At 43.2% G+C, this 14469-nt stretch overlaps 1 protein-coding gene across 1 annotated transcript in view; it reads right to left on the bottom strand.

Annotated features, from left to right (window-relative positions):
- Nucleotides 1–6572: 6572 nt before the first annotated feature.
- camta2 (calmodulin binding transcription activator 2) overlaps nucleotides 6573–14469 on the bottom strand; it is a 26769-nt gene continuing 18872 nt past the window's right edge. Inside the window, exons 15-26 of the mRNA XM_013916048.1 lie at nucleotides 14188–14369; nucleotides 14034–14112; nucleotides 13341–13608; nucleotides 13043–13258; nucleotides 12763–12965; nucleotides 12480–12661; nucleotides 12191–12395; nucleotides 11623–11694; nucleotides 11499–11519; nucleotides 10525–10718; nucleotides 9098–9172; nucleotides 6573–9021 (exon numbers count right to left, since the gene is read on the bottom strand). Of these exons, the coding sequence (XP_013771502.1) occupies nucleotides 8967–9021; nucleotides 9098–9172; nucleotides 10525–10718; nucleotides 11499–11519; nucleotides 11623–11694; nucleotides 12191–12395; nucleotides 12480–12661; nucleotides 12763–12965; nucleotides 13043–13258; nucleotides 13341–13608; nucleotides 14034–14112; nucleotides 14188–14369 (1752 nt within the window). The 3' untranslated portion in view covers nucleotides 6573–8966. The remainder of the gene's footprint in view (nucleotides 9022–9097; nucleotides 9173–10524; nucleotides 10719–11498; nucleotides 11520–11622; nucleotides 11695–12190; nucleotides 12396–12479; nucleotides 12662–12762; nucleotides 12966–13042; nucleotides 13259–13340; nucleotides 13609–14033; nucleotides 14113–14187; nucleotides 14370–14469) is intronic.

The raw sequence follows: 14469 nt of genomic DNA, 5'->3' as shown, positions 1-14469 counted from the left end.
TACCTGACTGAGTAAACACAGACCCACACTGGTCACAGCTGGAAGACCTTTCCTCCATATGGATTTGCTGAGGGCGACTCAAGGAGCCTGAAAGAGTAAAAGCATTCCCATATTTTCTGTATGTGAACAGATTCTCTCCAGTATGAATTTTGATGTGTTTCTTCAGGTTATCTGATTGAGTAGATAGTGATCCACATTCATCGCAGCTGTACAGTTTCTCTCTGGTGCAAATCCTTTGAAGGCTAGCTGGCCTCTCCCTTACAGATAGGGTGAACAGTTTCGTCATTTTATATACTAACTATTATAATATATGTGTGGGTTATTATTGTTTTATTGGTACTGTAAAAGTCAGGAATAACATGTTTTTATTGGTGTACGTGGTGTCTAAAGATATTTTCTGGTTATTAACATGTTATAATTAATGTGTGGCTTTAATTCTTTCTGTGAATTATTAAACTTCGGCATTTAAAAACACAGAAAACTAAGGCACTACAACAGAAGAACTCCACCTTAACAGTCAGATTAACAAAGACGATAGAAACAAACAGAAGCACAAAGTGTACATGTAGCTATAATACTCATGGCCATATGTGAACATCGGGTAACAGTAGTTTGGATGGTTATTTAAACTGTAGCACTGCACACCCCCACAAGTTTACAGTGTCTGGCTGTTAGTAACAATGGTTTATTAACATGAGCCTGAACCTCAGAGAAGCCTGACTGCAGCTCTCAAACCCGGCTGTCTGCAGGACAGACGACAGCTTTCTGGAGCACGGTACTCTCGTGGGTACTCTCGTGGACGGGTTGCCCCTTCTTATTAGTTTGTTTTTCAGAGGCGCCAAAAGCCCAACCGTCTTTATTTTCTTTTTCCGAAACCGAACTAAAACCAGAATAAACCGGATAATAATCGGTCCGTTGTAGAGTAAAAAACATCCGGGACGCTGACCTGGAGCTCGTTGGGAGCTTCGGAGGGCTGCCCTCCGTCGCTGGTCTCTAGGTTTATGGTCTGCTCCGCCATGATTCCCGTTAATCCGGCTCCTCTTGTCGCCGCCATCGCCACAGCTGCCACATCAAAAGTGTGATGAGCCCCTCCACTGCGGTGCTGAGTAGCTTGTTAACATTCGTGTTACTCACAATAACTCCGTTTATAAAGCCACACTGTAATGAACCGCTGATCTGTACCATAAATCATCTGCGGGGGTTGTCGGAACTGTATGCGCAGTCGCACTAAGGTCAGATGTGCTCAGAGGCATGCCCCGTAACGTGTGTGGAGCAGTCTGTCGTGCGGCAGGAATAAGTTGAACAAAGTCCACCTTAGACATGTGTGTCATGCAAGCTAGCAGCTGCAGCACCCCATGAGAAACGGGCCGAAGTGTTTAAGTGCTCGCCGGAGTTTGCACCCTTGGCAAGAAGACTGAGGTATGTGATGAGAGGTGATCTGTTGTTATATTATATTTAACCGAACTGTGTATTTATTTAATCTGTGACTGTATATCTCAGAATTACTTGTTTTAACTTACCTGAATTAACTTAAACTCATTGTTGTTGTTGCTCCTTGTTATAGTTCAAAAGGACTGTACGGGTATCAATCTTTTCTTATTTTATAGTTTTGACGGTGCTCAACGTCCAGAGAACGAGCCGTTAGTGTGTGGAGAGGAAATAAATGGCTGCAGCCGTTAGACTCTTCTGTTGTTCTTGACATAGAGAGGAAAGACTGCTGTGTTTATGTGTTTACTGTAATAACCGCACAGGTTTGCAGGAGGTTTGGGGCTCGATCGGCTTCGTTTTGCGCTCTCAGCCCTCAGAGTTCTTTATGTTTTCTGCTTCGTGTGATCCGCTTTGTTTAACACACTGTCAAGCAAAGCTAGAAGCTGGCATGGCGCTAGATTTTTATGTTTAATTCATTTAAACATATATATTTACAGGAAAAAACACTAAATGTGCTTTTTTCTTTATAAAACTGTGACATTTATCAGATTTTCATGGGCTAATTCTCACCGATCGTAAGTACGTTTTTAAATCCTCCGCTGAGTCAGCCGTGAAGAAAACAGTATCCTGTTAGTGATAATGAACCTCCAAGACTGTTACACACTGACAGCCTGAGGTGTTATTCAATAAACTGAAAATAACCGACAGACGGACCCGAAACCCCTCCGCACTGTTTCGCTAAGTTAACTGTGTTTTTAGCTGGTTAACTAACGAGCTAGCGGTCAGGGAAGGCAGGTGTTGGTCAGCTAGTCCGTGTGCATGAATGAATCTTCTCTGACTACAGAAATCTGTGTGAGTCAGTAATAACGTTACTGTGCTTTTATTATGCGTGTAGAGCAGCGGGCAGGACTTTGTCTTTCTTTATATAAACAGTAAAAGCAGGGCTGGTTATTGTCACTGATTTCTACAACTGATTCTATTCTGATTCACAAGGTCATGATTGGATTCAATTCAATTTTGACTCAGTCAGTAATATTATAAATATGATCATTTATTTTGGATATGGGCTGTTAAAAGAACCCTGTAAACCTTGTAAATTAAAGATATTTCGTTCCAAATTATTTCACTGTAAACTATCTATATAAACTAAGCAGACACTTGTGAGGTGTGAGCATCACTGCAGATGCTTTTGTGTCAAAGTAACTGAGGCTAAAACAGAAAAACATGAAGGAGCTTTTCCTGGCCTGGTTTTGTTTTTATAGCAGATAACCTTAAAGATATTCTGCAGTAGATCAAAAACTGAAGAAAACCATGAATCAACATATGAACGTTACCTGATAGAGACAGCTCGGCTCTCCCCTGCTGTGGCTCCAGCTCCTGCTGCCAGAGCGATGGTGGCTGAGACGCAGCAGAGCGGAGGTGTAAGTGTCTGGCTTAAAACAGGACATGTTAGCTGCTTTTCTGACAATGTTTGCTACCCTACAATCCGTCCTCCTGTAGTAAAATCAGCCACATTTGACCGTCCTGTTGCTAACGTTGAAATGTATACAGCCTATTTAAAATCCAAAACTTATAATTCTCCACAGCCTGCTGTTGTTACCATTGTTGTTACCACTGTCCTGTTTGAAATGGATACTAACTAGCTAACTGACTGAATGCCCATTAAACTTATAACTCCTGTTGTGTGTGTGTGTGTGTGTGTGTGTGTGTGTGTGTGTGTGTGTGTGCAGAGAGACAGCCAGGTTCATAATGGATATAAGGATTATTATACATATTTTTTTTTTCAAAAAAAGGAGCCACATTCAGGTAAAAGTGTAAAATCAAATGATCCGTCAATCAAGAATAATGTTGGATCAGTGTTTCAATATTTATCTTTTATTAGATGTTCATGTGGTTTGGTTATTTGCCTTTTGAGAGACGACTTTTTATTAGTGATCTTAATAGTATTGTTTTTTACATGTTAATGTAATTTATCACCTAATTGAATCTATTTGTGTGTGATTGTCAGTCCAAAGAGGGAGAGAGGAAAGAGGGAAGGTGAGGAGAAAGTACAAGGTCAGGAAGAACCAGGTAAGCAAACAGACAGGGAACAGTGACAGGCACAACAGAAACTGTTAAACTGACAAAGAGAACAAACCTGATTTTACTCACAGTCTGGAAGTTGTGTTCTCCCTATATTAAAGCTGCTGTACAGAATCTGCTAAACAAACTGGGTTGAAACATTTTGACCCTCTTTAACAACATTCCAACATAACATTATCATTGATCGGGGAGATTAAAATTAATGATATATTTTAATGTAGTTCAGCCACAACTCTACTAAAACCTCAGCCAGTAATAGGTAGGCCAACTTTTGGACCGTCCAGTTGTCTGTATGACTGGTGCAGTACGTGCATCACATTTGCACACTATCAGAGCCAAACAGCCCTGGTGGAGTGAGGAGCTGCAAAGAGGAGCAGATGCTCTGTTTATATTCTAAAATTTTTTAAGCTTGTTTCAAAGATTCTGTACAGCAGCTTTAAATGTTTTCCAGAAGCACACACACACTTATCAGTGTTTCTCACACTTTGTACAGTGTGTACCACGTGATAAAAATGTCAAGCTCTCCCAAGCACCACTATGAAAGCATGAAACTCATAAATCTTACAACACAAAATTAGTATCTGCAGTAAAGATTTTTTCATACATTGTATACATTCTACCACAGGCAAAGTGTCCTCCATTTTTATAGTTTTATTCATATTTTGTAATAATTTATTTGTAATAATTTATTCTGTTTCGGGAGTGTTTTTATGTGTCTGTATTATACATTATACACATTAAAAGTGAATCTCTGTCCAAAAAATGCACTCAGTTTACTTTTTACTCACTGTGAGCATCATTCATTATTCTCCCAGTAATTAAGGTTAGGATATGTATTTATTTTATTCCAATCCATTCTTCTTTTGCAGCATTAAAATAACCTTTATCTGATTTGATGGTTTTGTTACAGACTTTTCAAAAGAGTGTTTTGTTTTTCTTTCACGGATTAAATTGTGTTAAAATGCACAAAACAGTGATGTCATGTTTTGTGACGAGGACCCAGGCACAGAGATTTGATGAATTTAAGAATCTTATGATTTAATAAAGAAATTTGCAGACTTGCACAGAGAGGGTAAAATTATGATGACTGATAAAGGAGACGAAGACAACAGACGATGACAGGGAGGATGCAGGGACCGACAGAGACAGGGAAGAAGTCTCATTGTGACGAGTAAAGTGTATCTTGGGTGGCTGGGCAGCTCTCTGGGTGCTCAGCACCCCCAAAGCTCTGATCCTAGAATCACCCCTGCTTTAAATCATCAAATAAATATAAATTTTAAATTGTTATTGATCCTTTACCCCGAGTCCTAAAGTGTATATTTATTTTCTTACTCTTCTTATATTTATTGTTTGTTTACTTGCACTGCTGTAACTGGAGCCTCGTTGTCTCGTCTCTATATGCTGGACTGTCTGTAGCGGAGATGACAATAAAGTTTACTTTGACTTCAGCAGCGAGCAGGCGCACCGAGGAAAACCATCAGTGCAAATTATAAGTCTGCATCATAATGTCTGGTGTTTTCATGTTTGTTGGTTTGTTTTTATTTTGCGAGTTGGTTATTAGATGCTGCTCCCCGCCGCCCCGCCCTCTCCTCCCTTTTCCGCAAGCAGCAGGCGCACCTCGCAAACGGAGGGCGCCCTTACTCCCAGCAAATGGGCGATAGAAAACCGATCGGTATCTACGACATTCCCACTATGCGCTGGCTGACGTCGGGGCAGCATGAGTACGAGCAATTTTTTTTTTTTTGCTGATGCCCGTGATGCTGCCCCCCCACCACGAAGCCGCCCCGGGCAACCGCCCGTGTCGCCCGTATCTAAAACCGCTACTGGCTGGCGACATGGCATAGATGAATGGGCATTCCTTTGGCACCGTTCTATCTCTCCGGAAGTGGCAGCAGTGGTCCTCTGGTTCAAGCCCCAGTTGTTCCAGTATTACCTGGAGGACATCTGAAAAGTTGGCCCTTGCTGTTGCAGGAAGGGTCACCACTGCCACTTTCAACTCTCCGGACAGCAAATGCAGCAGCTGCAGTGACCACTCCAGTGCGGGCCACTGGTACGCCTTTACTGTTGCTTGGAAGACCTCCATGAAGGCTGGGGGTCATATGCCTTGTCCATCCGGTGGAGGGTCACTGCCGGGCCAGGGGAAGCAGTGTTGGCAAGAGACACCGAACCTCCAGTGGTTTTGTCCGGTGTTTGGCCTGGTCCTGGTGCTGCAGTCAGTTGAGCTGTCTGTGGCACTCCACCGCCTGCTCCTGATCCAGCGGTTAGCTCTGCCACCATTCTTGCCAATCATCTTATGACTGGGTTTTGGCATCACTCATGAAAAATAACCCGGTGCACACAGTGTTACAAGGTAAATTAATGTTTATCTACAGTTCATTTTTAAACAGTTTCTTCTTAGCAGCTTTCCAGCTGCACCCTTCAGTTCTGTCCTGTCCTCCAGCTCCCTTCGTGACCCGGCATCCTGCTCATATACAATAGAACAGACCTTTGTCATTTTACAGGTGAAACGCGATTGTGGGAAAATATATAGAAGCATGATTAGCTGATGTAGAACAGCTATGTGGATCAGCTGCACATGATGCCACACCCTGGAGCCACCCCTCCTTTTCACAGATGATGTTGTTCTGGTGGCTTCTTCAGGTGCTGGCCACCAGCTCACACTGGAGTGGTTCGCGGCCATCCCATCAGCACCGTCAGGCCATGGTCCTCAGATGGAAAATGGCAAAGAGGCCACTTCAGGTCAGGGACAAGTTACTGTCCCAAGTGTAGGAGTGTAAGTATTTCGGCCTCTTGTTCACAAGTGTGGAGAGAGAGGAGCAGTTTTATGTATCAGGCTGTAAACATGTTTATGTCTGCTGTGAAGTTGGACTGCAAAGTCTTAACACTGGAGTTTATAGGGATTGACTCCCCTTAGGAATGACAAGTTAACAAAGGTTAAACTTTGCTTTAAAAGCTTTTAGGATCTAATTTACACATTAATACAGAAATACACAAAAGGGTGAAGAAAATCACAAATATATTACTTTGGTTCAGTTATTAAAATAAGGAACCAAACAACAGAGACGAGTAGCAAACAGTTGATTTAATCATCTGAGTCATACAACAATGATTTCATCTTAAAGGTTTAAAATGCAGAACAAGTCGATACAAACTCATGCAAAGCTTCACTGCAATGGCTGAAGAAGAAAAACTGAGAGCAAACAACTCGTAATGAAAGCTCATGCTCGGGCGCTTCAGTGTCCGCCTAACAAAAGCACATCGTTAAAAAACACAGCAGGACTTGGAGAGTACTTTGTCCTCAATGTTGCCCTGAAATAAAAATGCTGCACAGATTAAAATATGGAAGAGAAAGGAGCTCCATCTGACCTCTGACCTCATCAGAGGAAGAATAACGTGAGATTTGATCAAATGGAAGCGGCTGTGCTTAAAAGTTCAAAGTACCATTAATAATAATCATTTAAAAAAACACATCTTACTACCTGCATCTGTGTTGCTATCTTACTTAAAGGTTTATCGCTCAACTGGGAGGAGAATCCTGGGGGGAACTAGACTGTTGAGCATCTGGAAGGACATCCAGAATACCTGCTGAGCCTCCTGCCACCACAGCCTGAATTCAGATAGATGGAAGATAAAGGATGGAGGGCCCTTTAAGTCTTATCCAGGTGCTTGATGAGTGAAGCACTCATTGCATTGTTTTAATTGACAGGTGTTGTACAGTAGAAGACATCGAAACAGGAAGCAGAGAAATTGTGGAGTTTTTTCATAAAGTGATCTGGATCCCTCCACTCCCTTGGTGGCAGTACTTATTGCAAGTTCTACTTCCCCACATCGGACTCTGTGTTCCACAAATCTACTACTTTTTATTCCCTAAACCTGGAGCAGACTTCTCTCTGAGATTTGGTTCCTTAAAAACTGCCAAATAAATCCAACATGAATACTGATTAACATATATATTAACATGTTTAGGATCTAATAAACCTGAAAATAAAATTTGATTTTGTTTCTACAATCTGCTTTACATTTTATCAATGTCCATCTTCTGCAAGTGGATACACTAAGAGCCTTTATTGTGAAAGGCAGGAACAGGAAGAAGCCCTTTTTGCACATGTGAAGAATAAATGAAGCTTCTGGTTTAGATCAGGCAGCAACAACCAGATCTCTAAGGTACTTAAGGTAAACAATAAACAAGTTGTTTAATTCTGTGTTCTGATCAGATCTTCTCACTAAAACAGAAAAATCAGCATCTGACTGAGGTCAGAGGTCAGGGTTCGGGGAAAGTTTCCGTCGCCTGGGGGGTGGGATTATTAAGACTCGACCTCACAGTCTGTGCAGAACTCACACTCACACATTCACTCACACTCACAGGAACAGTTCATGCTGTAATAAATAAAAACATCCAGAGCATCTATAAAGTCCAACGTTAGAATATATATATGTATATATGTTTCTATATGTGGCTGTGTTTAAATATATTTATAAGTAGCTTTGATAGAATCATGTACATTTCAAAAGAAGCAGAGCTCCATTCAAAAGTGCTGCAGCTGAAATCAAACATTCACACGTCCCTTCGATCCCTCATATAAAAAAAACCCCAAAATGACAAACAGCAGTGAATTATGGGACAAAAAACAAAAGAACAACACTTGGATGTGGGCTCACTGTGCCCTGAGCTGTGCCTCCCAGGAGGCAGCTTTCTCAGTGTGCTTCCTTGTGAAAACAAAGCGCTCTTCCTTAACTTCCTGTCTCTGACTCATCTGCTGTTGATTGTTATGGAAAGGAAAAATCAAACTGCAGACCTGTTGGAAGAAGCGCCCGATAGAGGATTTCAATCTGGCAGTGTGAGGAAGGTTTTTATTCACCGCACTTTACTGAAAATAATCAATAAATAAATATAAAGGTAAACAAATGCAGTGCGGTCAATATTAACAGGGATCCTCAGCAATTAATCTGAGGATTGTTTTTTTCTGTTTTTACTAAAAAAAGCTTGATTTATTTTATTACAAAAACAGTTCATTTTGTTCTGTCAGTGAACTCACTGATCAGATCAATTCCTGATATCATCTTCAGTTTGTAAATATAGACTGAAAGCTCTGATTGTCCGGTCAGATGAGGAGTAAGAAAAGACCGCCAGGATCTCACTACAAGACACTGCTCAGGGCAAAGAAGCGAGCCCATGGAGGCTGAGCTGCTTACGAACGGAGCGCTTCAAGCTGCAGACAGACAGCTACATTCAACAGGAGAGAAGACATAGATCGATAGATAGATTGATAGATAGATCAGTAGATAGATAGAGTTGGCGTGGGGTAAGGCATCTCTCCGTCACTGTCCTTCTCTCCATCTGTCGTTTCCTCGTTTGGTTTTTCTCTTTGTATACATCAAACTAAACCTGCTGAGCTTTCTCGTTCCCGCCGTCATCCCTCTCCCCGCTGGAGGAGAGGAGAAAAGGTTGAAATGGTTTAGGTGGTCAGTCCTCTCCTCTCCAGCTCCCTCGTCTGTTTCAGCTCTTTGATCCTGTAAAAATATATTTAAAACTCAATTCGGGCTGACAGAAAAAATATCATTATAATTTTAAAATTCCTCCTGTTACCTGTGTCTGCAGCGCCGCAGAAACCTCATGATCTTGCGGGCTGCCTGGTCCTGTTTCTTTGTCAGAAACGACCCCCTTAATGACAACGAGAAAAGAAAATATCTGTCATCAGTGTGTGTTTCTAAACCTCACAACTTAAGAGATCTAACTCAAACGAAACCCTTATCTTAAAGTTTAAATTGGGCCCTCTGTGGTCACTTTGATCAATTATTCTCTGGCTCTTTACCCAGGTGCTCTGAACAGCAGATATTCAACCTCTGCTAAGAACTGCACACCACAGACAAGCTACAGACCCATTTTGAAACTTCCCATCATTACAGAAATATTAGAAAAAGCTGTTTGGTCACAAGTAAGTAAGGCACTTGAGACGCATAATATTCTTGATAACTTTCAGTCAGGTTTCAGGAAGTTACACTCCGCAGGAACAGCTCTCCTTAAAGTCACAAATGACCTTCTGATGGCAGCGGATACGGGTTACTGCAAGGCTTTCAACTCACACTCAAAGTCTCACATATCACTCCACTGTTAGTTGCAATGGCTTGTGGTTAGCTACAGATATCAGTTTAAAATCCTCACTCTTAATTTATGGCCTTAAAAATGCATCACACACAAAAAACACAACTTAAGTTCCCTGTAAAGCACTTTGTAGCACATTCTCTTCTTAAAAAGTGATACATTAATAAATGGGACTTACTTAAAAATGAGGAACTAAATCTGTGTTTCGATGCAGAGGCTTATTTAAAGAGAACTTTTACATTAAGCTTCATTGTTGACATGAAGGCAGCACAGCAACTGATCTTCTCGAGAAAAACTTGAGGGAACAAGTGATTATATTTAGAGAAGGTTTTGAAAGTTATTTTCTTGTGTGAAACAAGTTAACAACATATGTCCAGATGTTCAACACGTTGGTGAATATCCCAAAGGAGCAAGTTATTATCCTGATGGGACAAATGATCTTGTTGTGGGAAAACAAATAATTTTTCTGCAGACGACAGAAAGAAGACAGCAACTTGTTCCCTCAAGTTTTTATCCTGAGGGAACAAATTACCTTTTTGAAGGAAAAAGTTATCTTGACTGAACAAGTTATTAACCTGTTTTAAAGAATTATTTATTTAAGGGCTAAGTTGTACTTCTTGAAGGAACAAATTCATATTCAGAAGGAACAAGGAGAAACTCGTTCATTGTGTTGAGAGAACAAATTTTTATCTTGTGGGAAAAGATAAAAATTTCCTTGTTTTTTTGAGGGAACAATTTGTAATCAGAATGAAACTTTTTTTCCTTTTAGGAAACTATTATACTTAAGAGTATGGAAGAAGCCACCGTCTTAACCTGTCATTGCTACATTATTTTTGTGGGCAGAAATGAATCTTGTTTCCATGCGATCAGACCAGGTTTATTAGCTTGTTTCAGGAGTGATAAGGTCTTACTTGATCTTGGAGTTGTGGGAGGCGGTGCCTCTTGGTGCCTGTTTGAGCCTCTCATACTCCTTGTAGCTGCGGTAGTACTGCTGGATGAGGACGGCGGCCCGCCGGCTCTGCTGGAAACGCTTCTGCTCGTAGTACGACCTGAACTTGGACTGGATCAAGATGGCTGCCTGGGTCATCTTCTTATAGAGAGCGTACTGAGGAGGCAAACGGAGTGTTAGAGTTCGTACAGAAGAAACAGTGTTTAGAGAAACTGACGGAGAGATGATCCATCATCCGTTTTCTGTTTGATGTCGTCACTCCGGTGAACCTCAAATACCGTACCTCAGTTCAGGACTCTTTATAAATCTGACTTTCTTTTTGTTTTACTCAGTGCTCTCAGCATCAGCTCGCTAACGGAGATTTGCCACATTAATGCGGTTATGGCGTTAACATCATTTTAACGCGATTAACGCTGACAGCACTTGTTTTCTGTTTTCCATTTCGCCCATTTAACCTCTGAGCAGAGTTGAACCATGTTTTTTAAGATGTTCATGTTGGGCATAAACTTAATCTCAGTTTTACTTTCACAGTAATAGTAAAAGTTTATCCCGCTATGAACTCAATATCTCGATGAACATAACTTGCTGGGACTATCTTACATTGCTTTTGCCACTGAAAGAGAAGGGAACATATTTGCTGTTTTACACTGTCAAAGGTGATTTTTTTTTTCTTTGTCACTTGACAATAAAGTTGTTATCTTTGAGTATTTTATTGCTGCACAGTGAAGCCCTACTTTAACAATTTTATGTAATTTCCCAGGTTTGGGCCTCTCTGTTCCAGCTCGAATGAAAACTGGATCTAAAATAAAGTGACATCGTGAGCTCGAGGTAGTACGGATACATTACTGCGGTCGTTAAACAGTGAGCCACACACCAACACACACACAGGGCGATGTACTGACTACACATCACTACGTCTACTGTCAGCCACATTACCTTCAGAGCTATCCATGTTAGCTAGCCAGAGAAAGAGAGAGAGAGAGATGGTAAAGAGACATGGCAGGTTAGTTTAGTGTTAGTGAAGCTCGAGACAAACTCAAACAGCTCAGCACACACACACCTGTTTGTACTTCCGGTAGCATCTCTGGATGACGGCCGCAGCCATGTCCTGCTGCTCCTTTAACCTCCGACCCTGAAAATAAAGAGAAAATACTAAGATTCCTGGGAATAAACTGCCAAACCAAACCTAGATGACAGCAGATGGATGGTATGAAAGAGTGACCTCTGAAGTTTAAGGATGTATTTCCTCTGGTATGCTTGTCTGACTGCAGACATCCTGCATATATGAGGTGGATGTTTGAGATACTGAGGGCATTTCTTTCTTTGTTAGCAGACACAAATTTTATAAAGAGCAGTGGAGAATACAGAAAGACATTTTTGGTGCTGAATGGCTGCAAATGCTTTGTTAACAGTTCAGCCCTTGTTAACAAACCTTTGGAGAATTAGACTAGCATGACCAAATTCAGCTGGGGGAGAAGGAAGTGAACGATCGGACTAGATTACGGGACTGAACTGTTCTTGGACACACAGACTAAACTTAGAGGCGGATTACGGCTCGCCCCGCACTAGAAGGAAACCTTTATGCCTAATATTGCTCGCTCCCTCACTTCCCATAACGCCATGTGCACCTTGTATCTCCTGAAGGCGTTCTGGATGATTCTGGCGGCCTCGTAAAGCTCCCTCTGCTCGCCGTCTGTCAGCGTCAGCAGGGCGAAATCTCGCTCCATCTTTCCATTGGCTGAGGCGTTGAGGAATTCTGCCCATGCTGCAGAAGAGGGAGGGCGGAGCCTCTGGAGGGCTAAAGCGCTGAGTGGTGAGGGGGGGCACACACGCCTGCAAGCACATGTGCACACATCTCATGACAACGTTTGGTTCTAATGGTTACACTTTTCTGGCCTCTTTTGGGGCGGGGCTTACCTGGGAGGGGAGTGTGCGTGGGTGTCGACCGTTTCCAGGTATGTAGCCAGCCAGGTGTCCTGTATGGCCGGGTTGTCCCACCTTTCTCGGAGTGGTGACTCCGCCCCCCTGGGGAAATCCTCCTGTTTGATTCGCTCTGGGGTTGCCTCGATGATTTGCTCTGCTAGCGTTGCCATGTCAACCTGTTGTGTGGGGAAGGTAACCATAGCAACGGTGAATTTTTTTTCATTAAATACATTTAAAAAATGAGTCTGGTCTAAAGTACGGGACTATATTTTGGTACCTGCAGCACCTCCTCCTCCAGATACGCCTCTTCCTCGCCTTCGTTCTCGGCATTCTCACTGTAGCTCAGCAGCTGCTCCTCCAGTGTGGCGTGCGACCGCCGCCTGCTCGCCGTGTGCATGTATGACTGAGCGTGACTGGCAGAGACGCTCTCATAGTCCATGAGGTGAAGGGGGGAGTCTCTGGAACCACCAGGGTTCAAACCTGCAAGATCGAAATTGACAATCAGTGACCTCATCAGGTACGTCGGCGAATTACAAATAAATGAACGCTAATGTTACCTGTGCTGAAAGTGGTGTTTGTCTCCTCCCCCCACATGGACTCCAGAGGTAGGGAGGAGGGGGAGGGAGGGGAGACAGATAGTGAGGAAGAGGAGGAAGGAGACGAAGGGGAAGAGGGCGATGTCTCCATGGGGGCGGGGCCACTGGAGTAAGCAGAGCTAGGGGAGGGTGAAGAGGGGTCACTGGGGGAGGGGAGACTGCTGGAGGAGCTCAGACCTGTTGGGAAGAGTGCATACTGTTACAGCCAATCACAGAGATGGATTCAGGCCACATGATGGGCAACAGGTGTAAGCAGTACCTGTATCTGGGCTGGTGGAGAGAGGGGACAGTGGTGGCTGCGGTGTGTGCGTGTCTGCTGGAGGCGTGTGCACGTCTCTGGACACCACGTTAGCGAGCGTGCGCTGCATGTGCAGCTCCTCCAGCGCCGTGGCGAGGCGAGTGTGTCCTCGGGAGCGAGCAACGGCAAGAGGCAAGCGTCCCAGAGAATCAGGGATGCCCAGAGCCAGACTGTTCCAGCTGTAGAGGAGCTCTGCCGCCCTCTGATGGCCCAGCGCACATGCCCACATCTGGAATACACGTGACACAGAGGTGAGGGAAGCAGCAACCAGATGTTGGCGTGACAACACTTCCATTTATGAGGATGGAAGATGGTCTCTATCCAGAAAGTGAATAGATTTGCTTTAATTCATGTATTGATTAAGGATTGCTCTTCAGCAGTTGTTGAAAACTAAAGTCACTCTTTTAGTGTTGAAGTTGTCTTTTACATTCCTCATATGGCGCTCGCTGCGTTACTGCTGGACAATGAAAGTTGACCTTTAGTTGCAACTCAGTTAGCAATACGACAGCAAGTAACACAACAGGATGCAAGCTGCTCTTTAGGGATCAAACTTCGTGTTTTAAGGTAGAAGTTCCTCTTCTTGGTACAAATTTGAAATATTGAACAATGAACTTTGACCCCGTTGGCCACTGATGTTTGTGTGTGTATATTTACCAGTGGCGTGCAGGAGAAGTGGTCGACATTCAGAGGATCGACTTCCTGTTCCAGGTCCAGACTGTCGCTGTTTACATTCCTGTGAACAGCAACAACAATGTCAACAAAGCAAAAACAACAGCAGTAACAGGAAAATGTGTGTGTGTGTGTTTACCTCCAGTGTACGAGTGTGTGGATCAGGTGTGTGTATCCCTGTGCAGCAGCCAGGTGGAGCAGCGTCATGCCACGGTGACGAACGGAGTGATGAAGCCTCTCTCCTCCTCCCCCTGACCACCGACCGCCCCTCATCATCCGCTCGCACACTCCCACAATCCTCCTTTCGAACCACTGAGAGGACTGACACACACACACACACACACACACACACACACACACACACACACACACACACACACACACACACTGACACACACACGCACACAGACTGACACACACA

This window comes from Pundamilia nyererei, unplaced genomic scaffold (genome assembly GCF_000239375.1).
Source record: "Pundamilia nyererei isolate P.nyererei 1_Seehausen unplaced genomic scaffold, PunNye1.0 scaffold00439, whole genome shotgun sequence".
In the NCBI taxonomy this organism is placed as follows: domain Eukaryota; kingdom Metazoa; phylum Chordata; class Actinopteri; order Cichliformes; family Cichlidae; genus Pundamilia; species Pundamilia nyererei.
This window is presented reverse-complemented; position numbering and strand designations above follow the sequence as displayed.